Consider the following 27,526-nt stretch of genomic DNA (forward strand, 5'->3'; position numbering starts at 1 on the left):
TTCACAGTATTTATATAGGACTTAAGCCTTCTTTATAATAAAAAAAAACTTTTTTATAATATGGGACCTTTAAAAGATGTGAATTGCTGTGATTTAAAAGACAGCTTTGTTTCAAGGGGTTGAAAAGACATAAACTCCTCCATTGTTTTTAGTTGTGGCATAAAACATCGTTTTTTTCCCCTTTCATACTGTAATGGAACTGCAATGCACAACCGTCATCATCATCATGACAGTCATGCTGTGCATTCATCTTGGGCAGCTTATGGAGACTCCAAATCAGCTGCGAGTCCGTGCGTCATTGCGCAGCGGCGCGTCCAGCTCATAGTGGTTAATGGGAATCCGCTGACGGAGCACAACCAGTTGTTTGCGCGGGCATATGTGTGCGCGGATCAGCAGGTAGCTTGTCTTTAACAAAACCTGGATGGAAGTCACGGTTTCGATCTGACGGGGAAAATCTCACAGAACAGGACTCTTCTTATCTGCAGGATGCGCTGACATTATATGTCATGCTCACAGCGATCGTCAGTTACAGGTAAAGTTGGAACTTTATTACCCTGGATGTTTTTTTTTGTTTAAATGGTTTAAATGGCACATGTTCGTGTTTGCTGCGCCTCAAATTTTTGGAGCGTTTGTTGTCATTTGGTGCGTCTTTTTTATTCTCACCAGCGCGCCTTTGAACGGAGCTGGATGCAAAAGTCCACCCACGATTTTAAACTTTGAAGAATGGAGTGATGGGAAAATATCCCCAAAAATATGTAAAAATCTTCATGCGTAGTCAACAATTTCTCGGTGTTACCTAACAGCCAAATACATGTGTGTGTGTGTGTGTGTGTCCATACAGCACACTCTCTCCTAAAATCTGCTGCTTTCAATTAATTCTGTGAGCTGTTGGTGCAGCAGAGCATAGATGAGGCTCTTTCTTGATGTGAATGAGGGTTAGAAGGTTAACAAGTCTTTGCTTAGCCACTTAATCATTGATTGATTTTCTCCCTAGGGCCATTTTTCTTTTTTGGAGATATGTGGGGCAACATTCAAGTTAATCCAGCTGCTCATCAAAGCAAACCTTTAATTGGCCACAGGGGTGATTTCAAGGTTGACAGTGACATGAAGGTGAAGGTCAGGAATGTAATGTAATACAGAGCCGTGATGCAGATAGCTGTGTGTGTGTTACTGGGAGACATAAATGCAGATTTTTATCAGGGTTAAACTCTACACAGCCTGTAGACATCTACGAGCCAGTATTAGATAGTTCTTATCAATGGTGATGTCTACTTTGGCCAATCTTTACCCAGCGGCTCTGCATCAGATAAACACATTTAAGCTGTCAAGTCAACAGACGAATGCTCCCGGCCATGCATATATGATTCCACTGTGATAAAAACTAATTAAAACCACGCTAATGCTCCATCGTGATGAGTTTCCCCGAGTCCTCCTCTAATTTTCTCAAACTATATTTACCACAAGGATAATGCCTGCAATCAGCGGAAATAAGCACAGATTGTAAAGGCACACTTAATTGGTGCAGATTTCTGTTCACTCATTGGGTATAAAGTGCCAGCTGCCTTTTTAGATTTAGCTCTCGCAGTGCAGGCCGGCCGACACAAGAAGGGGAGAGATTTACATAAATAGTAGAGATAATATGGAAAAGGCTCTCTGTTATCATCAAAACTCCAGAGCTGGGGCCGAGCATTTTCTTTCCCTCTCAACATGGACAACGTAGAAGCAACAAAATTCAAGTACTGGAGTGGTTGTGCCTTATTGGACATTTGATAGCATTGTCTTCGTTTTCAGTTTTCTCTCTCTCTGTATTGATTTTTCTACCTCTCTGTTTGCTTCTTTTACCTGCTTATCGACTGCTTTCTGTGGTCTCGTAGCCTTGTGTCACCGGAATGGGCGGCTGGGGATTCATTTGGAGCACATCCGTTATAGGTGCAGACCTTATGACCCCGCTTTTTGGTTCTGTTTTATTCATCAGTTCAAAGCAACATTTTAGACTACACCAGGTTTGTTTGCAGCGCAGGTGCATCGCGGCAGCGGTTGCGTCACTCTGGTTTTCGTCTCATGGGATATCGCCTCGGCTCAGTGGCACAGAGTGTCATGTGTCATCGGTAATATAATCTGATGGCCTACGTCCTCCTGGTATTGTCCGTTCTCGAGCTGTCACAGTGTCCAGATGTGTCTTTTAGATCAACTGGTGTCCCTCAGGCTTCTCTGTTTTCAAGGATGACATGTGATTACATGTGAAATGTGGCCAAAGCCCAGAGGTGTGGTTTTGATGGACCAGAAGCTCTCAAGTAGTTACACTCTCACAGAGTAGGGAATTGAATGAGTCCAGTGTATTTTCATTTGTCATAATTTCTTGGAGGAATAGTTTGACATATTGGTCAATATACTTATTCACTTTCTAGCAGAAACAACATCCTCAATGATCCTCTCCTGGATTAGGTTTATGTTATGGATAAATCAAGTTTTGTCCATCATTTTGGTGTGGTGGGCGGCTCTAAATACTACAATACCCATGAGCCTTTGGCCGTTGTTGCTATGAAGAAAAAGCCAGATACAGAGGCATATAGAGAATTGTTGTTGCCGTTGGGAATTCATCCAACATTGATCGAATCCAAAAGTGAATTAACTTTATCTGTGGCTTGTTATCGTTGTCTCAACAGTGTAATCTGTAGCTCCAGCTCGCCGTTAGCAGCACACATAAATGAATATGCCCGTTTCACAGCAGCCATTTTGACATGTAATTGCAGGGTAAACTGCAGGTGTAATTGATAAAATGAGTTATGGTCCCATTCTATTTAGTATTACAGTCATTCCAGTGAGCAGCATGCACAATACCAGAAGCCTGGCCAGTCTAAATGGAACAGGGTCATAATTAATGTTATCAATAACACCTGTGCTTCCCCTGCAATGAAATGCAAAGATGCTGTGAAAAGGGGCTGTTTTCGGGTATGCTCGGCGATGGGATATTTCTCACCGAAACTACCACTCTCACGGTGCACGTGAAGTTTTTAGGTACCTTTTGATTTTTTAATCAAGAATCTGATATTTTCTAACATATGTTAATAACTTGTCCTGATGGTTAAACGGGGAGAGTTTCAAAGTTCACCAGAGCTGAGGAAGTGCTTCAACTGTGATGTAAAATGAATGGGATTTTCACTTCTGGAACCAAGGGCACTCAAAATACCTCATTGCAACTCTATAACGGTTAATTAGCATAGACTGTATATAAGACGTAGACTTATAGTCACCGTGACGTCACCCATTGGTTTGTGGACTGCCGTCTTGAAGCCTTGAGTTCAGCATTTCGGCTGTCGCCATCTTGGTTTTTTGCAACCAGAAGTGACACGAGAGGGCGGAGCTAAGTACAAACGAACGCTGAATAAGACATTTTTAGGCGACCAAAATGTTACAATTAACTTTCATGAACTGAAAACACACTGTGAAAGGGTTAAAGTTGTAAGACGAAAACACGGACAACGCCGTGGTAGCGACCTGTCAATCACAAGGTAGCCATGCCCTAAAGCATCCCCTGCTTTATGGTCTGTTTGACTCTGAATGGGACCATAATTTACTAAATGAACATCATGGTGTATTGAAGAAGACTTGAAACTAGCGATTGAGACCATAAACTCATGTTTACAATGTTTACTGATGTAATAAATCAAGTGAGAAGTAGGGTCATTTTCTCATAGACTTCTATACAATCGGACTCCTTTTTGCAACCAGAGGAGTCGCCCCCTGCTGGCTGTTAGAAAGAATGCAAGTTTAAGGCACTTCAGCATTGGATTCACATCTCAGACCTGTTGTTAATTAGTGAGCTTTTTTATGTGGACCTTTGGACGGAGCCAGGCTAGCGGTTTCCCCTGTTTACAGTCTTTGTGCTGAGCTAACCTGCTCCTGGCTGTAGCTTCATAAATGTATTTACCATACGAACATGAGGGAGGTAACGTTCTTCTAATCTAACTCTTGGCCAGAAGGTGAAATTCCCCAAATTTGGAACTCTTCCTTTAAACACAATCCCTACTTCAACATTATAACTTCCATTTTTATGGCTTTTCCATCTCCTCTGATTCCTCCTCCTCATCATCCTCACCACTGCTGTAATTGCACGCCTGCAGATCTCCTCCCCATACAGTATGTTTGAACGGCAACACTGCTGACTCATACTAATAATAATGCAGAGTGATGGACACTAGAGACCTGTCTGAGATGATGAGAAGTAGAAGTCACTCAGAGCCTGAATCGAGACTTCTAAACCCGCAGATGAAACAGGGGAGGAGAGATGAAGTCCATAGAGTCCTTAATGTTTCTGTGAGACATTGCTTTGGTGCGTTTGAAGGAGAGAACGAGACCGAGCAAGGAAGAAAGTGAGACTGGGAGGGTCTCTGTCGGGAGGAGTACACAGAGTAAAGTCACTTTTATATAATAAGAGATGTTGGTTAGACTGTTGCAAGAACCTTAATGACTCTACGTTGGCAACCTCACTCAGATCCTGCGATAAAAGAGATGAAGTTATTACTCCATTTCTCTATTCCATCACTCTCACATTACTCATTCTTTAAAGGCTCCTTTTACTTGTTGAATCTCTGAAATAAGGGAACTGGATTGAAGTTTGAGTGTGAGGAAGAATGCTTTCATATTGTGTGCGTACGGAGGATAGCCTACTGGTTGAAATGGTATCAGACTCATATATTTCTATTTATAGGTTCTTCTTGGAGGAGCTAACGCTGTTCGGGCAGAGATCATGCTGCTAGGGCCATAAATTAAATGATTGATGCTGGTGAGATGAGACAAGATAATAATGTGCTCAAAATATATCCCAATCAATCACTTGCTAAAGTAGCCTATGGCCCCTACGAGAGCATTGCTATCAGATTGGTACTCCGTATTCCCTGAGTTGAGATATCAAAATCAGTATTGTAAACAGTTCAATAGACATTTGTGAAACACTGGACTGAAGGTGACTAAATCGGCAATGAAAAACATGTAGCCAGGAAATTGGCACAAAACAATTTCCTAATAAGTAGCTATAGAGTGCTGCAGGAATGAGTCATAAAAACAAAAATTAGTTGATATTTTAGCACTTCCGGTTACCTCGTCTCAAAGTCAATGGGTTTTTAGTTAGATGCCTGAAATAAGGTCTGTGGTTAACACAAGCTGAAGAGATTTTGATTGTTCTATGATAAAAAATCTGTGAATTTTGAAGTCTTTATGTGTCTTAAAAAAGGCGGTTGCTAACAAGTGGGTAAATGAAAACCGTCATCACGTTGAATACTAATCCGCCTATACAGCCTCTTATAGCTTTTTAATTCTGGTGATTGCATTTTACGCTTGAAAAATCATTAAAGTGGTTTTAATATGTTGAGATTATCTCGCTGAACAAAACGTGTTATAATCATTAAACGTTTGTTGCCACAGAGTTTATTTTCTGCAATAATCCAAAACCCAATGGAAAAAATCCCACTGGCTTTTTGTTGAAGGAACCAGGGTGATTCTAACTTTCTGATTGGCCTACAAGAATATGCAATCCCTGGAGCATGTGTACATGTTTATGTATGTGTGTATATACATGTATATGTGTGTATATCTTTTTTCTTTTCATTTTTTAATTTTTTAATTATTTTAATTTTTAATTTTATTTTTGTTTTTAATTATTATTTTTTTAAGTATTTTAATATTCTTTAGTAGTAAAACTAATGAGTGATCCACACTCCAGACCAGGTAATGCATCATAAAGTTGTTTGCCAACCACCATAAAACAACCAACGAAGAAGAAGAAGATTGACATTCATCACACCTGTGCCTTTCCAGCTGTGAAAAGGTTTATTACAGCTATGCAGCACTGGTACTACTCACTTACAGTAAAGTAGTTAGTGTATATAATATGTATCTAACAGTAAATGAAGGAACGAGGCAGCTTGTTTTGGCCATAACCATGGTTTGGGGGTTGACCTACAGAATTCGGTAAGTCTCTGAAAAAGTTGTTTTTCGCATGTTATCTAACGTTAGCTGACTAGCTAGGAGGCCCATTTAAATTTGTAAAGAAAATGTCAGCTAATAAATGCAGCTGCATTGTCACATGTGGCATGCAAACCTGTCATTACTAGCCTTTAGCTTGTAAAGGATATGTCAGCAAATGAATACATTGCTTACATTGTGTAACAGGACAGTGGTTGCTAGCTAACCAGATACCATTATCCATAATGTTAGCTATCTGTTGTGTAGTGGCTTTAGTACCAAGCCCCCGGGAAGTGCGCCGGTCGTCGATCCGGACTTTCGTAGTGGCCAAACGGCAGTACTGCAACTTCCGTGTCATTCACGTGATGCCGTTGGGCCCAAAAATACTTTTTTCCCATAGACTTACATTGGGAAAGACACTTTAAAAATTAAGTTTTTAAAGTTGTAAAATGCACTAATAGCCAAATCCAGAGTTATTTCCCTTCCTCCGTTCTTGTGAGCGAGACCCAGACCGAGGCTGGAGCGCAAGCCGCGACGACGGCGTGACGTCGGGACCCCGTGACCAAGTCATGTGATCGAGCGGACGCTACTGCGCATGTCCCAGTTGCCCAAGATCCGCATAGATCCGGGTACTTTTCCAGACGGAAGTCGAGCCATTTAGGCTTCATGTGCCAATGAGCAACTCTCATAGGAATGAACAGGGCCCCGCCTCCAACGCTGTATCCAGTTCTTTTAATACATCCATGTTTAGTACCCGATGGTTACACTTAAGGCACCTAGCAAACATTATCCATGCAGGAAATGCTTTTTGTGTTGACATTTTGTCTCGCGTTTCATCAAAATCATGAAATATACAATAAAAAAAGCCTTTCCCGCATGAAAAGCCACTACAACTAGAAAAAGAAAATGATTTACCTCATAAATATTGTGTCTGTTTAGCTAGCCATGACTGTCCTGCTAACAATAGCAAGAGCAAACAATGCAGTATGCTCATATATTTTGAGAAGAGATGATAATAACTGTGGGAAAGGGTGAATTTGGGTACGGACTACTAGCACCTCCGAGGCCACAAAGGTTGACACATTGATGTGACTCATTCGGTATGCCTAGAATAAGTACCTTGAAGAGCAACAAAGGAGAGAAAAGCAAGAGAATGAGATGAAGTGACTCAGTTCTGCCTGACACATCTTTTTATATTCGCTACTGCCCTTTTCAAGTCGGCTTAAAATCAAATTGCTAGAGTCACAGCTGAAAGACAAGCTTCATTATAGAGGGCTGTTACCCATCCTCCCATGTCGGAGTGTCCGTCATCATCGTGATGGTCACTGAACTCGGGCTGATGCCAGAACAGATGTAACATGGACTGAAGACTGGAGATATCTGTGCGTTAGATGAAGCGCTGTCTAACCTGGGGGCGCTGATAAATCATGGTCTCATCTCCTAAAATAACAAGAAAGCATTTTGAAGATTAGAGTTAAAACATCATCAGACAGCTTTTTGTGTCTACGGTTTTGCATCTGTTTGTGTTTGCAAGTGTGTTGTAGTCTACTGTAATAAGACCACAAAGGCTTGTCTGAAATCTGTGCATAATTTATTTACTTTATTCATAGATCAAAATGTTATCCGCAGACAATGACAGATGAATTCAATTACATCTGATGGTGACAAAAACAAAAAAGACATTATTATGTATTTTTCCCATTTAATGTCCATCAGACTCACTGAGTAACTGGGGCAAACACAGACAAGGACACAAACAATCTTATGTCTAATCATTTTTATGATGGAAGTCACAAACGTTTTTTACGAAGAGGAGCTTTGATGTGAATTTTGTAGGGCTGTCAGTCGATTAAAATTAATTTAATATAATTTATTAAAATAATTTAATCCCCATTAATTGCCTGATTGTCCATAGTTAATCGCAATTAATCGCACATTTTGTATCTGTTCAAAATGTACCTTAAAGGAAGATTTGTCAAGTATTTAATACTCTTATCAACATGGGAGTGGACAAATATGCTGCTTTATGCAAATGTATGTATATATTTATTACTGGAAATCAATTAACAACACAAAACAATGAGAAATATTGTCCAGAAACCCTCACAGGTACTGCATTTAGCATTAAAAATATGCTCAAATCATAACATGACAAACTCAAGCCCAACAGGCAACAACAGCTGTCAGTGTGTCAGTGTGCTGACTTGACTATGACTTGCCCCAAACTGCATGTGATTATCATAAAGTGGGCATGTCTGTAAAGGGGAGACTCGTGGGTACCCATAGAACCCATTTTCATTCATATATCTAGAGGTCAGAGGTCAAGGGATACTTTCCTCGCCAAAATTTAGCTCAAGATTGGAGCGTTATTTAGCCTCCTTTGCGACTAGTATCTTCACTGTAGCTTTAAAACTGAGCCCGCTACAACCTAAAAATCACAAGTTGCGTTAATGCATTAAAAAAATGAGTAGAGTTAAAACAAAATTTGCATTAATGCATTATTGTGGCATTAACTTTGACAGCCCTAGATTTTGTCATTATTTTGTCTCCCCAGTTATACACAGAGTCCAGGACTCTAGCTGTTTACAAGTCTGTTGCGTCTCTGCTAATTTGAGTATTTTCTCATATGCAGTTAAGTTTTCCTTTTCTTGCACTTGAGTAAAAGCTCATTTGGATCAATATGTAATGGGTGACGCAGCCATCTACGCACTGGAGCGTGCAAATTGACTTTTTGCAGGATGCTTTCCACTGCAGCAGATTAAAATAATCCACATTGCACTGCTATACATATCACTTTACACCCAGAATAATGCGTCTTTTTTTAATCAGGTGATTTGTATTTTGACTCTCATACCACTGTTTTACACTAGGAATCTTTTACTCTATCCTCTTGACAGCCCTTCATAAAATAGAAAGCAATATCAGATGCAGTCAAGCATTTGCACTGAATGATCAGTTGGAGTGTTGAAAGGTTATCCCTAATGCCCTGAATTGTCCTCCAGGTTATGTGCTGTAATGTACTGCCTGAATTGCTTCCATGCGAGTGGGCGTCATTCAGACCTTTTAATGCATTACCAGGCTGCATGTATAATCATTTATAATGGCAGCCCACAGTGGGGGTCCACGCATAAAGTGCTGGGGAAGACGAACAGAATGTCTAATGCATGTAATTGAAGTATTTAACATACAAAGTAGCACCTTGTAATTAATATCTGCTGGAGCAGGAACAAATGTGAATGTGTTTTACATCTAAATATGCTTTTAAAAATGCTGAAAATACATTCCCACTTATTCCCCTAACTCTGCTGCTCACTGAGTGCGTTTGAGTTTATACGGTCTCAAGTGCATCAGTCCAAATGTAACACTTTTATATTTGGTGTTCAACATCCTTCATTGTGCTTAAAGCACTCAGAAGTGGTGCACTCTGGGTGGAAATGGAGCACACTCAGTCATTTGCTCAGTTTTTCTGTGATTGACAGGTCAGCGAGGAGAAGATGGACGCGGTGGAAATATGATGATTAACCTTCTTTGCTAATGTGCAGCGTTGCAAAAAAATGCTTTAGCAGCAGGTGTAAATTTGAATGGAGTTTTACATGATGGTAAAAAGGGATTATTACTCATTTAGCTACCACACACAGCTCGTACTATCGGGCTGCTTCCTCACATGAACGACATGGATTTTGATTTTATGTTAAAGTGATAGTTTGGGTGTTTTGAAGTGGAGTTGTATGAGGTACTTATCCAAGGTAGGTGTATTACTTACAGTAGATGACGGGTCTCTCTGATGGCAAGATAAAGCGGTGGAAATATTTTAAATATTACATACACTTAAATGGATATCGTTGTTTTTTTTAGGTGGACCTTTCTTTTAGGTGGCTAAAATACGTTTTTCCTCCCGTCTGCTTCTCCAAACTGGGGGCGTGCCGACTGTCATCTACTGTAAGTAATACACCTACTATGGATAAGTCCCTCATACAACCCCACTTCAAAACACCCAAACTACTGTATCCCTTTAAGCTCTCACAAGGGGAAAATAAAGTGAAGTTAAATTCATTGTGACATTTGGTATAATTTGTAATTTGAATCAAACCTAAAATGAAAATGCATCCATTGACAGGCCAATCTAAGAAATGCAGGTAGTTTTAAGACAATTGTCCACACATTATAATGGCAATTTAAATCCCAATTTAAAAAGGTTTCCTATAGTGGCCTGGGGTTTTAGACTCCATCTCTCTTCCATCATCATCTCCTGTCAGCTCTTTACTGTCTCCTATCTGTACCTGTAATAAAGTTAGAATAAATAAAATACCCCAAGGTGACTTGTAAATGTAGGATTTATTATTGCAGAATTATGCAAAGAATATATAAGTATAATTTCAATGAATAAATGTATGCTGAATTTAGACAGCATGCATTATTTACATCAATGATTCCCAACCTTTTTCCTCAAGGGACCCCTTTTTCTATCATTGAGTAAACTGACGACCCCTGACTATGTGACATATTTTATGGATATTTTATATTATAGTCAATGCATATAAAAAAAACAGTACAATAAGCCCAAATAGTGAACGCAATAACTGCAGGAAGATTGTATAAAACGAGCGATTTGGATGAATTTGGAGCAGATTATTTCCTGTGAATATTGCGTAAGAGATGAGTTTTCCTGTTATTTTTAGGAACTTTTCAAATAAATCTTTGTCTGTATTATATATATATATATTTTTTAAAATTTTTAACAATCATACATACTTAATGAAGCTGCTTTTTTGACAAATTCAGTGTTTTCTTCTCCCTGACGCTTTGCCATCGTTCTATTAGTTCTTTGGTTGTTTTAACTGCGTACTTTTCTAATCCAGGACGAGGCTGTTTCGCAGAGAGGGAACGCTTTGTGAATCAGGTCTTCACTGTGCCCTTATCCTGTTTATATCTTAAATAATAATCCAAACTTTAAATATAACCATTTAATTTAGTTTTCCTCACAGAAATGAATGAAATGCTGAGATATAGGCCAACTGTATATTTTTAAAAAGGTTTTCTTACACCTCTTAAAATCAAGAAAGCCTTGCCACCCCTCCCTGAAGCTTTGGCAACCCCTAGTGGGGGTCAGGCCAATGATTTACATAATACATTGCTGTTGAATGAGCTATTCAGCAGTGAGTGAAAACATTCCTGCACTTCTTCGGGGACACTCGTGTCTTTAATTGCAGTCCGTTTGACTGTGACAAAGTCGGCAGCAAAGGCACAAACAGAAAATTGCTCAGTATGCAGATAAGTCCTAATTGTAGCTGTGTGCGGTGTGTTTCGGTTGACGGGTGGTTGCTTGGCTACCAAAGCTGTGGCTTGTGCAGAGTTTTAGCACTGAGACTTCATGTTAGGAAATCTAGTTCTGACTACATATCTGTAAAATAAATATTGCATATCTGTCCAAAGCGGCTTAGCTTACTTACATGCTTACATAAAGACATTACAGACATGGTGGTGTCTTATACAGAACCACACACTGTGTGTTATGTAACCAAATCTGCAGCCAAAGAGGTAACGTCACCACCAACAGTTGGGTCTTACTGTATTTCAAGCCTGCGCCACTGTAAAGTCACTTTTAACACCGCAGCCACAGAAGTTCGCTTTCAACTTTTCATTAAAGATTTCCGCAGCCCAGCTTGCCACATTAGTCGGGTCTCAGTGGTTAAGTCATTCAGGTCTCTGGAGGTTTTCTGTCTGCTTTCATCTTAAAAGGGGCATGAGAAAGAGAGACAGAGAGAGAGAGAGACAGGGAGAGCATAGAGATATAGGAGACAAGATGACTCTCTTTGAAGGAAACCGCAATATGCTTTATTACTTTTGAAGCCTACAGTGCCAGACTGTAAGTCAGTAACTAGAGGTCATTGTGCTGTTGAGAGAATGTCCCTCAGGCATGTCAGCGCCGAAACTTGCTATCGTGTGATTTACAAATGCGGCTAGAAGAAAATGACACATTTCAGTGCGTGTGAGAGAACATGTGAAAGATAACCAAGGGGCACTGATAAACCAGCGTAACCCGGCTGATAGATATCATCAATATTTGTGGAACTGTGGACTGAAAAGATAAAAATAGGAAAGGTGGCGCAGGCCATCTGTGATGTGTGCCAACGGATTCAGTTTGAAAAGTACCTCCTGAAAAAGCAAGATGTAGGAGTCACCGGATCAGCACAAGTACTACCTAACATCCTTGCTGAGATGCGTTTCAAAGGAAATAAAATCCATATTTTCTGAATCTACTATCTTGCAAAGCTCTAAATTGCATGTTGTTGTCCTTTGTGTGCTTTTATCGCAGATAAACTCCACCTGGCGTCTCCACTCCTTTAGCAGCCATGGCTCTCTTTGCATCTGGAGGGGCCGTGTTCACCATCCTCCTCATTAGCAGGTAAGACGGCGTGCAGAAACACAACCGCTGGGATCTGCAGCCACAAAGCTATCTTAGCAGGCAGGGAGCATAATCTAGTCATGTCAGATTCTAATTTGTAACAACGCTTTGTATGCGGCGAGCTGAGGAGGAGATAGAGAGGTACCCAATTGTATTGTTTTCTTGTGAGCCATCAATACTCAATAACAACCCCCCATGCAACAGACAAGAAACTCCATCGCCACGTTCATGGCGCTGCTGAGCAGAGCAGATGAAGCAGGATCCAGCACCACATGGATCAGTCATTGCATACAATTGGTGGTATAATCCCTGCAGAGGTCACACGGAGAGAATGATGGGATGTTTTGGTGCACATTTGTCTGTTAACCGTGAAGAGAAGCCTCTCCTCTTCTTTACAGTTTATTTTCAAAGCACAGAATGCACTTTGCACATTTTCGATAAGGCGAGCCCTCCGGGTCTCGCTGAATCCTGCAATAAGATATTCTCTGTATAGTGCAGCGCTTCTTTGCACAATCAGCTCTGGGATTAATGTGCTGTAGCAGGTTGCCTGCCACACTAGTGTGCATGCTTTTAGTGTAAAACGCTATACTTTGACTATTCCAGCATGAAATAGATTAATTTCATGAATCTGTGAGCTTTCAAAGATCCCAGCAGATTACGATCATTGTTGTGTTTGAGTGATTTGTCTTCTGCATGTGTAATGACCCTGAAGTCGGTGCTCTGTGGACATCAAAACACTGATGCATGTCAGGCAGCTTTAAGAATATACGTTTGTAGAAGTCATCTCTGTTCTTTATTAATCCATGAAACATTTTTTATTTTATTGTAAAATATAACTTAAACCCTCATCCTACCGACATATTTAACACACAAGGACAACGTATCCTCATGCAACGGTTCTTATATCTTTTTTCATGCATTCTCCTTTGCATGTTCAGCAACACATGTCAATTTCCGTATGCTACATGGATACAGTGTTTTCGAAATAATCTTCCTTCTTCACAGGAAATGTTAGCTTCAGGCAACAAAACTACTTAGTTAGGTTTAGGAAAAGATTGTGGTTTGGGTTAAAATAACTCCGGGAGTGGCGTTACTTAAGTACGGAAGTTACGTGACAATAAATCAACGTTGACGTCTGGTTTCACGCGGGGTACGAACAGCGGTCTCCTGGGCGAAAGTCCAGTGTTTCTTTCACCCACTCATCCGCCTCGACCTCCTCCTTGAGTTTGTTGCTGTTTATACATCCTGGTTCACGATTACATGGATTACATATGCATTGATTTTATGTGATATATATACGAATTACAGTGCATTACTTTTGTCGGTATAGCTATGAACGGTGAATGAGAACAGCCTGACAAGGACTACCAACTGGGGTCGACCCAAGAATAAACTACTGTAAGAAACAACCATCATAGCAAAATGTTAATGTATTGTTTTTCTTCCTCTTAGTTATGTAATGAATGTCATCTGAAGAAAAAAAAACATCATTATTATTATTTTAGGAATGTTACAGTTAATTTGCATATTGTGTAAACAGAAATAGACGGAGCACATGAGGAAATCTGTGTCTGCTGCATCTGTGTCTGTCTCCTTCACAATGACTGTGCCCCTACCCCCCCAGATAGTGTGTGATACTTTAAATTAGGACCATAGAAATAGAATAAGAGTAGAACGGGCATTGAACTGTTTGCCGTTAACAGTTCAATAGAAAAGGGCGATTGCTTTAGGTTGTTATGGCGACAACACACGTCAGTGGGGCCGTAAATTGTGTCACACATCGTTGCTCCGTCCTAAAACCGGCAGCTGAGGTAATTGCAGAGCCGAATCGGAAACTGAATTGAGACGCAGCTGTCATTGGTGAATACACACACACTAGACGCCAACACAGTTGTACACGTCACGCCGGCATGAGTGAGTCCCGATGAGTTCGGGACTTGCCGCAAGTCGGTTCATATGGAAGTTCTTTGCAATGGCAGCAGTACACATAAATATGGCCACAGCTCCGACCATCCTGGGTGCTTGGCATTTTTAAGAAACACTAATTAAAACAGAAACAGAAAACAATGATATAAAGTTGTTAGGGACAAATTGATTGACAATGTCATGAAAAATTAGAGTGATAGAATAAAGCCTCTGTGAGATATGACAAAAAAGTATTCCTCTGGGGTCTGCAGGTATCCCGCTCGGGTTAAAACGTAATAGTAGCTGCCAATATTTGCACATTTTATTAAAGGTATACTGAGCAGCATTCTGCTGCTTGTAAACATAACGTCCTTGTTAGCTCAACAAGACACCAACCACCGCATTTTTATTGAGTCTCTTATTGTTTATTCAGCTATGCTAATAACTCACTGACATTTTAAAGAATCATGCCCTCATAAGTCTGCTCAGGTGCTGCAGATTTAATACCCACATGATACGCACAAAGGTGCTAAACTTAAAAGATCTTCATGGGAAACCGAGACCCGGATCTGGCCAGGTACAAAGTTTTATTCAGTCTAATCTGAAGGTTCCAATTCAAGCAGACTCTATCGCTATCAACACTGATGTACACTGATAATTCTGGATTGGGTCTAATTATCTTTGGGTCTATTTAGAGTGAGTTGGGTCTGGCTCGTCCTCAGTTCCCGTGTAGTTAGCTTATTGTGTGCAGCTTTGTCTTGGGATGCTCAGCCGCTTTGGCTTGTGTTCCTGTGTGCAACTGGAAAATAGAACAACATCCTCTTCTGTGTCTCAGTGCAGCGACGTGCAGCCCAACATAGAAATGGGGTGTTTTTGAAAATTCAAGTTACATCTAGTGACAAGTGACAGCTTTGACTTAGGGTTTGCATGCATGTATGTAGGACAGACTTTGACTCACACTATCATTTGTCCATAGACAATACTTGGAAGGATAATTTTAGGATAGTTATTGCTGATTAAGTTGAAAATCCAGCTCAGTATGCCCTCTCATTTTCTCTTCAATTCCAGATTTATACATTATTGCCATAAATGCACCAATGTAATGAATCAAAATCTTTTGTTTTTATCTGGTCTGATTCATTTAATCCTTGATAAACAAACTAAACCTGTGTAATTTCACGATGGAAAATTCCATTATTGCAAATGGTAAGAGACAACGCAGTATGTAATTGATATGACCTCTGTGATATGATTCATCACGGCCTGCAGTCCATCAACAAACCCTGTCAGCAGGAGGTGCTCAGCTCCGAAGCCTTGATAGCTTTGGTGATTTAATGAATAGGAAATACCGCTTGCCCTCTGCCAGCAGAATACAAATGCCCTACAACGATTTTTCACCAACATACATGGCCACATTATTGACCCAATATCTTTATGAAGACGACCCATGACCTTGACATTGTTGAAACTGCCAGGAGTCTCACCGTACAGCAAACGAACGCTCATAAAGGGTCGTGAAAGTCTCACATTCATCCAGCAACAAAAAGGCTCACACGGACACAAATGGCCTGTTTGAACTCTGTAGAAAGATTGATGTCCTGCTTCATGTTGAGGGTACAGTTTACCACCGATCCATAATGACACGTTGAGTGTCAAACCAGCCTCAGGTAAACTTCCTCCTCTCATGTTCCTGTGGCGCTCGGTGAAAACCCCTGGCAGCACTGGAGCTTTGTTTTACTCTCTGAGTCAAAAGAACAAAGCAAGAAATCCGAGAGGATCACAGCTGAGCTTGTTATTTCAAATATATCATGTCATCTGAGGCAGTCAGCCATATAAAGTATTAACTTCTTGTTGACTAAACATTGCAATGGTGCAGACCACACATACTGTATGCTTTTAAAGTCATTTTATTTATTTAGTTTTTTACGTGTTGATTCTTCTGCTCTGATTTTATCTCGATGTTTACATTGGTGTCTTTTGCGAGAGAGCTAAAAATCACAAACAACAAAATGCAGGAAGAAATGAAAAGGATCAGAAAATAGAGATGCAGTCAACCAGCAATTTGAAAAATATTTATTTCTTAAAAGAAACACAAAACAATAAATGTGATTGTTCTTCATTACTGTTGCTACACCTGTTAAGATTTCTTGTTAAGTTGTTGCACACCTTGTATGCAGTTTACAATAATAATGGTGGCAGATTTACCACTCTAAATTCGCAGTAATTTTTGAAACAATAGGTCCTTGATTTCAGACGGAGGCAAACGTAAGCAGGTTGCTCATTTGTTTCTGGTGACCGTTGATTTTGTCAGCTTAAATACAACTGTCACTGGCAGATTTGATCAGCAGGAGCTATCAAATCAAGCTCAAATTAGCTCCAGGAATTAAGCGAAAACACCTTCTCTTGGCTGACTTTTTAATGTTTCCAGCTGACTTGTACTCAGTGTTGAGTGACGTTACTTATGTTACTGCCATTAAAAAGTAGCTCATTACGTACATACAGTATGTCTTTGTTAAAACATCCACAGGGTAGAAAGGGCATATTCGTGATTTTGTAACTATCTGCCTTCCTCTGCAAGTCATTTAGAAATCCACATTTACAAACCCAGGCGGCAGCATCGAAGCGGTCAGGCTTGATTTCTCATTTAATCTCTCTCGATAGAGGCTTAACAATATAAAGTAACACCACAGTACTGCATATAGGAAGCAATGGTTTCACGGCACTGGTTACAGAAAGCATGGATACAATTTTCCTGAAGCCTATTACAGGCAGATTAAAGGCTTACAGTATGCTTTTCTTGCCTTTACTGGAGAGACATGACTTACTCCTGTATAGAAATCCACATCCTGTCAGCTTTTTTTTTTTATTGATTGTCACAGCTGGAGAGATTAGTGTACCCCTATGCTCAGATAATTAGGTGACTGGATTGTCTCAAACCTGACAGCACAAAAGGGAACATGAGGAGAAATAATTGACTTGTGAGAACAATTTGTTTTTTCTAAAGGGGGAAATAAATAGTGTTTTGGCAGCACTTCTTAAAATGACTTTATCAGGTCTATGAAGAGCAGTTAAGGTCGCTGATTAAAGGGGAATTTGGGATTTGGTGAAGTGTATTTTCAATATTAATTCAGAATCAGACAATGTCTCTACTAGGACTGTGTATTGGCGAGAATCTGGCAATACGATACGTATCGTGATACAGGGGTTATACGATTAAATATATCGCAATATAGTGTGATATATTCCGATACTGTGAGCACGGACCAGACAGCAGCTATCATATTCCTGACGGACCAGTGTGGGGGTGAGTTGCTACACACCTGATGCCAATCTACTACTCATGTCATGTTCAGATATATGATGCAACATAAACTACTGTACGAAAAACACAGAAATCAAAGCTTAAGTCACCATCAATGTGAGCCCTGAGCCTGTTTTCTGGAGACAAGGAGGTCATAGCGTGGTGTTATGTTTGTGAGTGGCAAGCACAGCGTGTTTCTAACATCCAGTCTGCTGCGAAGCCTTGTTTGGTGGCGGTCAGAGCTGAAAATCCAGCCTCAAACTGTCAAACACCAACAGTGCACGCAGGTAATCCTACATGAGAGCCGTCAGGTGCGGGCATCCCCTCTCTCTTTTGTACTCCGTGTATGTTTGGGTTTTCGTGGCCCAATATTAAACGACCCAAGGCCCGGTGCCAGTCCCTGGCACGGTCGTTGGGAACCCCTGGTATAAAGAACACACTGCCATATGCATAACATCGGAGTAAACAATGTTGACTTTTTTTATGCAATCAGAACAGTGGGATCTGCATTTGCATTCATCACAGTCCCTGTAACATCCATGGATGTATAAAGAGAACTGGATACAGCGTTGGAGGCGGGCTCCTGTTCATTCCTGTGAGAGTTGCTCAGTAGCACATGAAGCCAAAACGGCTCGACTGCCGAGGGATAAAGTACCCGGATCATCCGGCGATTTTCCGCATCCATTGGGCCCATAGAGCAGGCGCAGAAGCGTTTCCTTTAACTCCGCCTCCCAGCCGTCGCTCCAGCCTCAGACTCATTCACATGAACGGAGGAAGGAAAATAACTCGGGATTCAGCTAGTAGTGCATTTTACAACTTTTAGGACCTAATTAATTGAATAAAGGCTAATCAAGTGTTCGTACTCGGTAGCTGAGTTACAGACAACTCTTTCCCAATGTTAGTCTACGCGAAAACGTCTTTTGGGCCCAATGGCGTCACGTGACGGACACGGAAGTTGTAGTACCGCCGTTTGGCCATTACGAAAATTTGCTTCAACGCCTGGGCTCTTCCTGTATCGATGTTTTCCGACACCTCCAGTCTCTGCATGCAGTTTGAAGGTATGTTGAACTGCGAGCTTCCCGGAGATCATATACATAACTCCAACAAGTGCTTTGGCACATTGATTTGGAAGAGTGATCCTCAATTTGACTTCTTCTGACAAGTAAATGCTTGAGGCTGCTCACACTGATGTCACTTGTCAAGAGTTACCAAAATATAACACCACATGTTTCAGAGCTGATGCCACGGCCAATTTAAAGGTTGACTGAAAGACAAAATACACATACGATCAGACTTTAGCTTTTATACTAAGTGGCTTAAAACCGCTACCGCAGTTATTGCAGCTGTTGCCATAGAAACGCAAGATAACCTACGGTACTATATCCATTAGTTTGTCAGTGATTTTATTAAAAGCTTGAAAGCTTCCAAGACAGGTCAAGGGAGAAATTGTTAATAAAGAATATTTGAGCTTTTTTTACCCCAAAAAAATTGCGAGGCCTCTTTTCCTCTGAGTAAAATTAGGAGGCAATTGAGATTCTTTTAAATTTCCCAAGATCCGCTTTTGTTTTTCCTACAGCGGCTGTTTGAGATTCCCTCTCCTCGCCTATTTGAAATCCATCATTTATCATTTTCTGCAGCAGAGCGAAGTGAAAACCAGTTTTTCATGTTCATTAAGTTTAATTGTAGATCCCCTATCTGGAGCAATATCTCGCCTCTGTTGGGTTCCTCTGCCATTTCCATTTCCACAGCGGTTTGCCATGGTCCCCTTGTCACTTATACTTTCCCTCAGCAAGGCATTTTCTCACTAGAGACGTGATTATTCCATACTGTTCAACTTTCTCAACCACAGGGCTGCATGTACTCATTGGCCTCTTTATTTCTATGACGGCAATTTATAACAGATTACTGGGCAAACACTTACCACCGCTGTGATCTGTGAAAGAATATGAAAATGTATTTTATCTGCCGTTTCTTGACAGGTTTAAACATCTTCTTCTAAGCTGAATCTGCTTTAACAAATGATATGTCATTAAATTTGCATGAGGAGTTGGTTTCACTCCCTGCTGCAGATGACAGATGTGACAGATGTTCCCCATTTAGAAGTGCAGCATTTTTTGGGCACATGATTTGAAGTCTAACGTTTTAACCATAAAAGTCATTTGAATTTTGTGAATTTAATTTGCATTGCATTTGTTCTGCTAATCCTGTTACTGACATTCCCTCCCGGCCACTGGTGCCCTGTCCATCCCGGTATCCCCAGGAATTATGTTCATATTGGACAATGTAGCACCTCACAATTTATGTCCAGTGTCAATGTAGGAAATAGTGTGCCCATTATGTGGTAAAATTGAGGTTGGGGTGGTGTTTGGCGAGTAGTGTGTCCAACTTTCTTGTGGGAAACCAGTTTGCACCCTGCTGTAATTATTGTTTGCTTTTTTTGGTTGGATCGCAGAGGGCCAGCCCTACAAACGCAAAAGTCTGTCACTGAGTGACTGACTGAGTTATGAAGTTACACGATTGGACGGCCGAGCGTTGGAGTTTCCTCATCTGCCGTTGCTCTTTCAAAATGAAAGGTGGGGAAAAAACATGCAAATGAGCCCATCCACGAAACTTTGACCAAGCTGTCAAACTAAGCGATCTAGTTCTCAAATGAATTGAGATTATTGGCTTAGCGTATTTCTCGCTTAAAATGTTTTTGGAAGTAGATTTTGGTGGATTGTTTAGATTGGCTAAAATGAAATATAATATTAATAAGTATGTTTTCTTTAGTGTGTAATGAAACTAAGAATCGTTGTGTTTCATTTACCTTAAAATGAGCCGTTTATATCTACATACGGAGTGGGATTTCTTCACGGAGTTGGCCTCCATGTTTCTACAGTAGCCCAGAACGGACAAAGCAAACACTGGCTCTAGCGAGAGCCATTCAGCTTTAAGTCAAACAAAAAGTCCCCCCCCCCCAACCTCCCCTGTGAAGAAAGGCAGACTACTGAAAATGTAAGTCTGAAAATGGGTGAATGACACCAAATCATGCCACAAATCACCATAAATCCTTCATACGTGCCCATTAAGACAGAAACTGTTCAAACTCCTTTTTCGATATAACAGAAATACTCTTCACAGTACTTAAACAGAAAACACTGAATTATTAATGAAATATCACTTAGCATGTTCCAACTACGACTGTAGGAAAGGGTTCAAATCTCCCAAAGTTAAAAAATGTCCAGGTTTTCCTGACTGGCTCCGTCCCGTGATTAGAAACCTTCATCTCTGACATATAACTGGAAAGGTCAACGCTCCATTTCTTAGACATCATCGAATAAAAAAAAAAACAAGGTTTCACTTGGAAGCTGCCTGGATGTAATTTCTTTTTCTTTGTAAATGTAGATAAGTGAGTTAGTATCCAATGGGATAATTTTAAAGAAGTAAGCCTGTACAGTATGTACAGTATCTGTGTATGAGCTCCCCCAAAGCTCAGAGGTCCGTTTGATATTACAAAACCACAAAGCCGGAGCCAAAGATAAGGTCCTTATTACCATGATAACGCTTTGTAGTGCCATTTTAATTAATAATAACTGAGATCTTATTTTGGCCTTCCTTTGAGCTCCTAAAATCTCAGAGCTGGTATAAAAGAAGATTTAATAAAGAAAGCTCATGCTCGCCTTAAGGGATGTTAGCTAAACTCAAGATCATAGGGGTTTACTTTGTATCTCCTTCACCAGCGCAGCCTCTTTCTCAAGCCTAAAAGCCACTCGCAAACTGATTGTCATGTGTTTGGTTGTCTCATACACACCACGGCTTTACAGGCTTCACTTCCTGATGATTACGGGATAAAGTGCAGAAGTAACGGAGTAATTGAATCATTATCTGAGGGCACAGATAGTTCAAGCTGTGAATTTCAAAAGATTTTCCCCATTTTTTTACTAATTGGCGGCACCCCATACAGTCACACTTCACTCCACATTGAGTTATCATCCTGTTCATGTTCTTTCTGTAGTTTTTAATAACTCTGTCAGTCCCCTGATGATTCAGTGATGGGCAAGATACATGGAAACTTTAAGTAATTACTCATTAAACTGTATTTCACCATAGACTATATAAAAAATGGATGTAGTCATCGTGACGTCACCCATTTTTTAGTGACCAAAATGTTAAAATGAACTTTTATGAACTGAAAACACTGTGAAAGGGTTAAAGTTGTAAGAAGGAAACACGGACAACCTGTCAATCACAAGATAGCCACGCCCTAAAGCATCCCCTACTTTATGGTCTATTTGACTCTAAATGGGACCATAATTTACTAAATGAACATCATGCTGTATTAAAGAAGACTTGAATCTAGCGATTGAGACCATAAACTCATGTTTACAATGTTTACTGAGGTAATAAATCAAGTGAGAAGTAGGCTCATTTTCTCATAGACTTCTATACAATCAGACATCTTTTTGCAGCCAGAGGAGTCGCCCCCTGCTGGCTGTTAGGAAGAATGCAAGTTTAAGGCACTTCAGCATTGGCTTCACTTTACAGACCCGGAGGTTGCACACTGGGTATATAACAAGCAGCCAGCTCTACGGTCTAGGTGAATTTACTGATCATTACCGGATAGCTTAACATTGCAGATGTCCCGTCCTCGCCGGTTTCACACACCCTCCAACTCTGAACAAAACCAGCTGATTCCTGAATATGGACTTTAGCAAACATTAGCAAGAACACACTCATGTAAATAAGACGACTTTTAGAGTCACCTTGTGGCACATCTCTTATGAGGATAGCTGCCACTCACACACCTCCAGCCACTGCTCCAAACTAACAAATAGCTCCGGGACCTGTCTGTCCACTGAACGCAGAACAACACCCACAACGACGAATCCCAAAAATGCAGTGTTACTGGCATGTAATGTAATTCTTGAATTTAGAAAAAAAGTAGAAAAAGTAATCACATTACTGTGGCAAATTACCAAGTAATTCTTTACTGTCCAACACTGTTGGGTATAAACTTTAGTGAACAACATGGACCTCCAAAACAAAACACCAGAGAGAAAGATTGTATCTATAAATGCTGGAGCTTCTCCACAATAACAGGAACAATGAAGGGTAGACAAATACTCTCAACAAACTTTATTCAATCTTTTTAATTTCAGTATTTCTAACTTTTAACAACAAAACAAACTATTGTGTCCACAATACGTCTCTCTCACGCAGTACCTTTGAACTTTTTACCTGATTGCGTCACAAATTTGAGTCTTCCCTCCAATTTCTCTGATTCATTTCTCTGGTTGAAGTTGTGATTTTTTTTTGTGAGCATCCTCACGAAGACAAGTTATGTTTATCGTACAGAAGGAATAACCTCTAAGTGTGTTGGTAAAGGTTTTGATGAATGCGGTTGCCCTTTAACAAGGAAAGCAAAAAAGTCAGATCTTATAAAAGTGATATTAATGATCCACACTTTCCAGCTCGTTTACCAAAATCAAATGTTACAGTTGCCTGGTGGAGCTCTTTCAGTGCATTCAGGGTCTTACAACATATTGTCACGGAGCACATGTTTCAGCTTTCAAGCCAACGTCCTCCCTTCAAGGTTTCTTTAGCAGAATATAAATGTGTGTGCTTTGTGCAGTGTGTAGCCTTAATGCAGCATGTAACTGTGATGATAGTTCTTCCACCATAAAAAAAAAAAAAAATGTATTAAACAATATTAGGCATTTTAAATCCTTCCCTTAAAAATTAATCTGCACAATGATAGTGGCTTTTTGAGAATATAATTAGACTGTTATTATTCCTGCCCCGCGGATATTCTCATTCTCTATACCTTAATGTTGCTCTACAAAAACTCTATTAAGTGCTGCTTGACTAACCCTGGAATTTTAATGTGCTCTCTTATGGATGTGACGAAACTTCTGCCAACTAATCTCCACTATTATGTTCTTTGACAGCAGCTCGACTCACATTTGACAGCCTTTAATAGGGAGTTGGAGGTGACGGAGGCGGTGTTGTAACCTGGACAACTGTGAGGATATTTACACTTGAGTGTGAGGTTGATCTTCAAATATTTCTGGCTTGACAATAGTGATTTCAGTCGAATAACATCCTCATGAGCTCAGAAGTTCACCTTTTCAGTGTTGCAAGATGAACGATAATAATCGTATTTGCACGATAATTTTGCCCTCTTTACGATGTATGATCAATAATGCCCAAAAGTGCCATAATGTATGATAATTTGACCATTTTGTGGCGCTCACATAGTAGTTGGTTTTAGTTTGTGCTGTCTCATTTTTATTAATTTAGCTTCTCAACACTCATTTGAAGAAAGTTTAAACAAGATATATAGTTTGAATGCACTAATAAGCCCAGTTTTGTATTTATTTATTTAGTTAGCTTAGCTTATGGCCTTAACTGTTTTAATGCAAAATATGGACATTCTTCCAGTTTTTCTGTCTTGTATTTTATTTTTGATGGTAGGCTATTACTAAAATTGTAAGATTGATGGTTTTATTCTGTTCAAAATGTACCTTAAAATGAGATTTTTCAAGTATTTTATACTCTTATCAACATGGGAGTGGACAATATGCTTGCTTTATGCAAATGTATGAACTGTATATATTTATTATTGGAAATCAAATAAAAACACAAAACAATGACAAATATTGTCCAGAAACCCTCACAGGTACTGCATTTAGCATAAAACAATATGCTCAAATCTTAACATGGCAAACTGTAGCCCAACAGGAAACAACAGCTGTCAGTATGTCAGTGTGCTGACTTGACTATGACTTGCCCCAAACTGCATGTGTGCATGTCTGTAAAGGGGAGAATCGTGGGTACCCAGAGAGCCCATTTTTTTCCCAGTATCTTCACTCTAGCTTTAAAACTGAGCTCACTACGACCTAAAAATCACAAAACAAATGTGCGTTAACGCGATAACAGCGCAAAAAATTACCCATTTCCGCCTATTTGTTGTCGTGGTTATGACTCATGTACGATAATTTTCCTCAAAATACAATAATTTTAGGCCTCTGGTACGATAGTTTAACATTTCCCATCTGGCAACACTGCACTTTTTGTTGTTCCATGGTGCAGTCTAGGACGCAATGCTTGTGCGTTGTGTTGTGCATCCAATTTTTGGCTCTTATTAGCAGTCTAATTTGAATGATTATCCATATCCAAACACACAACCTGATGCTGGCATAAACATTCAAAGATAAAGTAAAAACAATTTAATGACTGGATATATAAAAATATCACATGAAACTTCACTCTATGTCAGTACAGTAACATTGTTGTTTACGGTATGATTGCTCTGAATTCACCATAAAATTGCGTGTTATGTGTGGAAACATTTGGTCGAGGCATCCATTAACATGCTTGTTACTCTGTTTCATCTACCGTTGAAATGAAAACACAGTTAATTATCCTGCTGATGGGATTTTTCTGGCTGGTTTAATTTTTCTTCATAACTAATGAGTTTTTTCTTCAGTAATGACTTAACTCTGCATGAAATGGGCAGGAAGAAAATGCTAAGAGTACTTATAGATTAACCACGGAGGCATTAAATGTGTCTTTCCCTTAATGAAAATCCCACTTGTTGATCGCAGCCTCAGCAGGATGACGTCTACAGTTTCTATCAACATAATATTAAACTTCAGAGTGATATTTCAGTCCATTTCATTCGATTAGATTTATATTCTATTCTTTTTCAGATTCTGCCCACAGTTCAGTTTTAGTTGAAAGAATAACATTTGTTTTGAAGACACACCTACATGACAAAATTATTCAAATTGATTTTAATAAATTCAAACATTGCAAATTGATTCAGTTGGCAGCTCTACTACCTTCTCACCATTTTGCATTTGTGTATTTTATATTCATAATTAATTCTCTGCATCTTGCACTTTTTTTCCGTAACCAGAACAAACTAAACTAAATTGTACTGGCAGAGTTAAGACTAATGCCAATATCAGAAAACACAATATTAGCTCCATAATGGAAAAAAACAACAATATGTTTGAGCCTAAAACTATTACATTTGTACAATGAAAATTAAACTGAACGTTGCGAACACAGGACACGAACAAACAGCTGATTGTAACGTGAAGCATGGGACACAAACAGCGGTCTCCTGGATGAAAGCCTTGTGTTTGTTGGACCCATCTACCTCCCTCCCTCCCGTCCGGTGTGTCTTTTCACTATTTAAGTTCCGTTACCACACTCCCGGCACACTTTCTCTGAGCTTTTACTGTTGCCACGGATGGGTTTACATTGTAGTTAATGGAACACCCGGTGCGTTTCATACCGGCGCTAAGGGGTGCCTTTTACGGTGGTATCCAACACTGATGGCCGTGACAAAGCCTCGGTATTTGACTCCCTGGGAATGAGAACGGGCTGAAACATCAGATCTGTGTGGAGCAGTAAGGAGACTGTAACCTTCCTCGAATGAATACATGAAACAAACATAATGCCATAATTTCATCATGTTTTCTATCTAGTTTTTTTCCCCGTTTGAAGTTTGACTGGTGCTCATTTAATCACGTTATCCTGTCGCATCCTCTTCCTCTGCAATAGTTTAATGGCAGCTGACTGGAGGATTAGCGCCACCAGCTGTTTATCTCAAACTCCTAATATTTGCTTAACAGTAGCTGATGGAAATGCACATTGATTCGCATTTTCTTTTACAGATTTCCTGAAAATATGTACAAAATGTTCCGACTGACAGACAGGCTTTTCCGTCCCCTAGAGCTGCTAGAATGGCAATAAAAGAAAACTTTCTTCTCTAGTAGTGTTGTCCTGTGGATGCACTGGCACCCAAACAAGCATATATTTAGACTTTCCTCGTTTTTTCACTCAAGGAGAATGTGGAATAAATTGCTTGGCTACTCATGAAAACCTTTTCAAGTCTTCGCAAACACCGCCATCCTGTGAGTGTGACACTGTCTCTAATTAAAACAGACACAATTCAGTCTTCCAAAGCAGTCAGTAAGGGATGAGCTCCGTCAGCTCTCTTTGTCGAAACGATTCCATGCACGTATATATTGTATGGCCTTGGAAGTCTGCGCTACTTCATGTCAGTTAAATCCGTATTTCCTAAGAGCATTCACATTTGCATCAGTGTTTTCCTGTCAGAGTGAAATTGCATTATCTTGCAGCACTGGCCATAATTTTCTTTGTAAAGTAATAAAGGACCTGCTTGCCTGCATGGCAACAAGCAACCCACCAAAGTCGAGCCACTCAGGAGACTGTGCACACATTCAATCAATTACCCACGGCTGATTCTCAGACCGCTATTACTGCATAAAGAGAGGTGAGCAAGCGTTTGGATCTATAAACATCAGAGTGAGAGCAGGCCAGCTGATTTAATGCCTGCTGGATTCGTCTCCCAGCATGCAGGCTCACAAAAGCTGTGTTTAATCACTCTGGAAAAACTCACTGAAGAACATTTGTCAAATTATGCACTGCTTGTTGTTTAGACAGCCATATGTCTCTTTTATCATTTTGTACGGGCTTTGTATTTTTGCTTTTGTCGAAATGCAGTTAACAATGACATATTCTTACCGTTTTCACAAATAATTAAGGCTGGGACGATACACCTATCTCCCATTCCATACTATCCCGATACTTGGGTGCCGATTTGATATGTATTTTTAAGTATTGCGATTCGATATTACGATTTATTGCGATTTTTGGTCACTTTTTTAACACTAAGCCATGGGAAAAGTTGAGCTCCGTTCCCTTTATACATCCATGGTCAGCTTCATCTGCACCGTTTGAATGCATTTAACATAAATGTCAGTATATGGGTGCTCTACAGTTGCAGCGTCGGCCGATTTGACCACGGAGATGAGAGTGACGGCTGGCTTGACCGCACGTTACCGCAGTACGATAACGTTTCCTGTCCATGACAGAGTTAGCATGCAGCTTTAGCCATCATGTCTAGCTCTGCTTTTCCTGGCAATGTGTAAAAC

General features: G+C 40.0%; 1 protein-coding gene across 2 annotated transcripts in view; it reads left to right on the forward strand.

Annotated features, from left to right (window-relative positions):
* The first annotated feature begins 293 nt into the window (after positions 1 to 293).
* Positions 294 to 27,526, forward strand: part of LOC119495999 (gamma-aminobutyric acid receptor subunit pi) — a 53,892-nt gene continuing 26,659 nt past the window's right edge. The window contains exons 1-3 of one of the 2 annotated variants that reach the window (XM_037782993.1): positions 294 to 532; positions 9,820 to 9,903; positions 12,281 to 12,370. In XM_037782993.1, the coding sequence (XP_037638921.1) occupies positions 12,318 to 12,370 (53 nt within the window). In that variant the 5' untranslated portion in view covers positions 294 to 532; positions 9,820 to 9,903; positions 12,281 to 12,317. The remainder of the gene's footprint in view (positions 533 to 9,819; positions 9,904 to 12,280; positions 12,371 to 27,526) is intronic. The other variant, XM_037782994.1, reaches the window with a different exon arrangement.

Source organism: Sebastes umbrosus, chromosome 10, assembly GCF_015220745.1.
Source record: "Sebastes umbrosus isolate fSebUmb1 chromosome 10, fSebUmb1.pri, whole genome shotgun sequence".
NCBI classification, from domain to species: Eukaryota; Metazoa; Chordata; class Actinopteri; order Perciformes; family Sebastidae; genus Sebastes; species Sebastes umbrosus.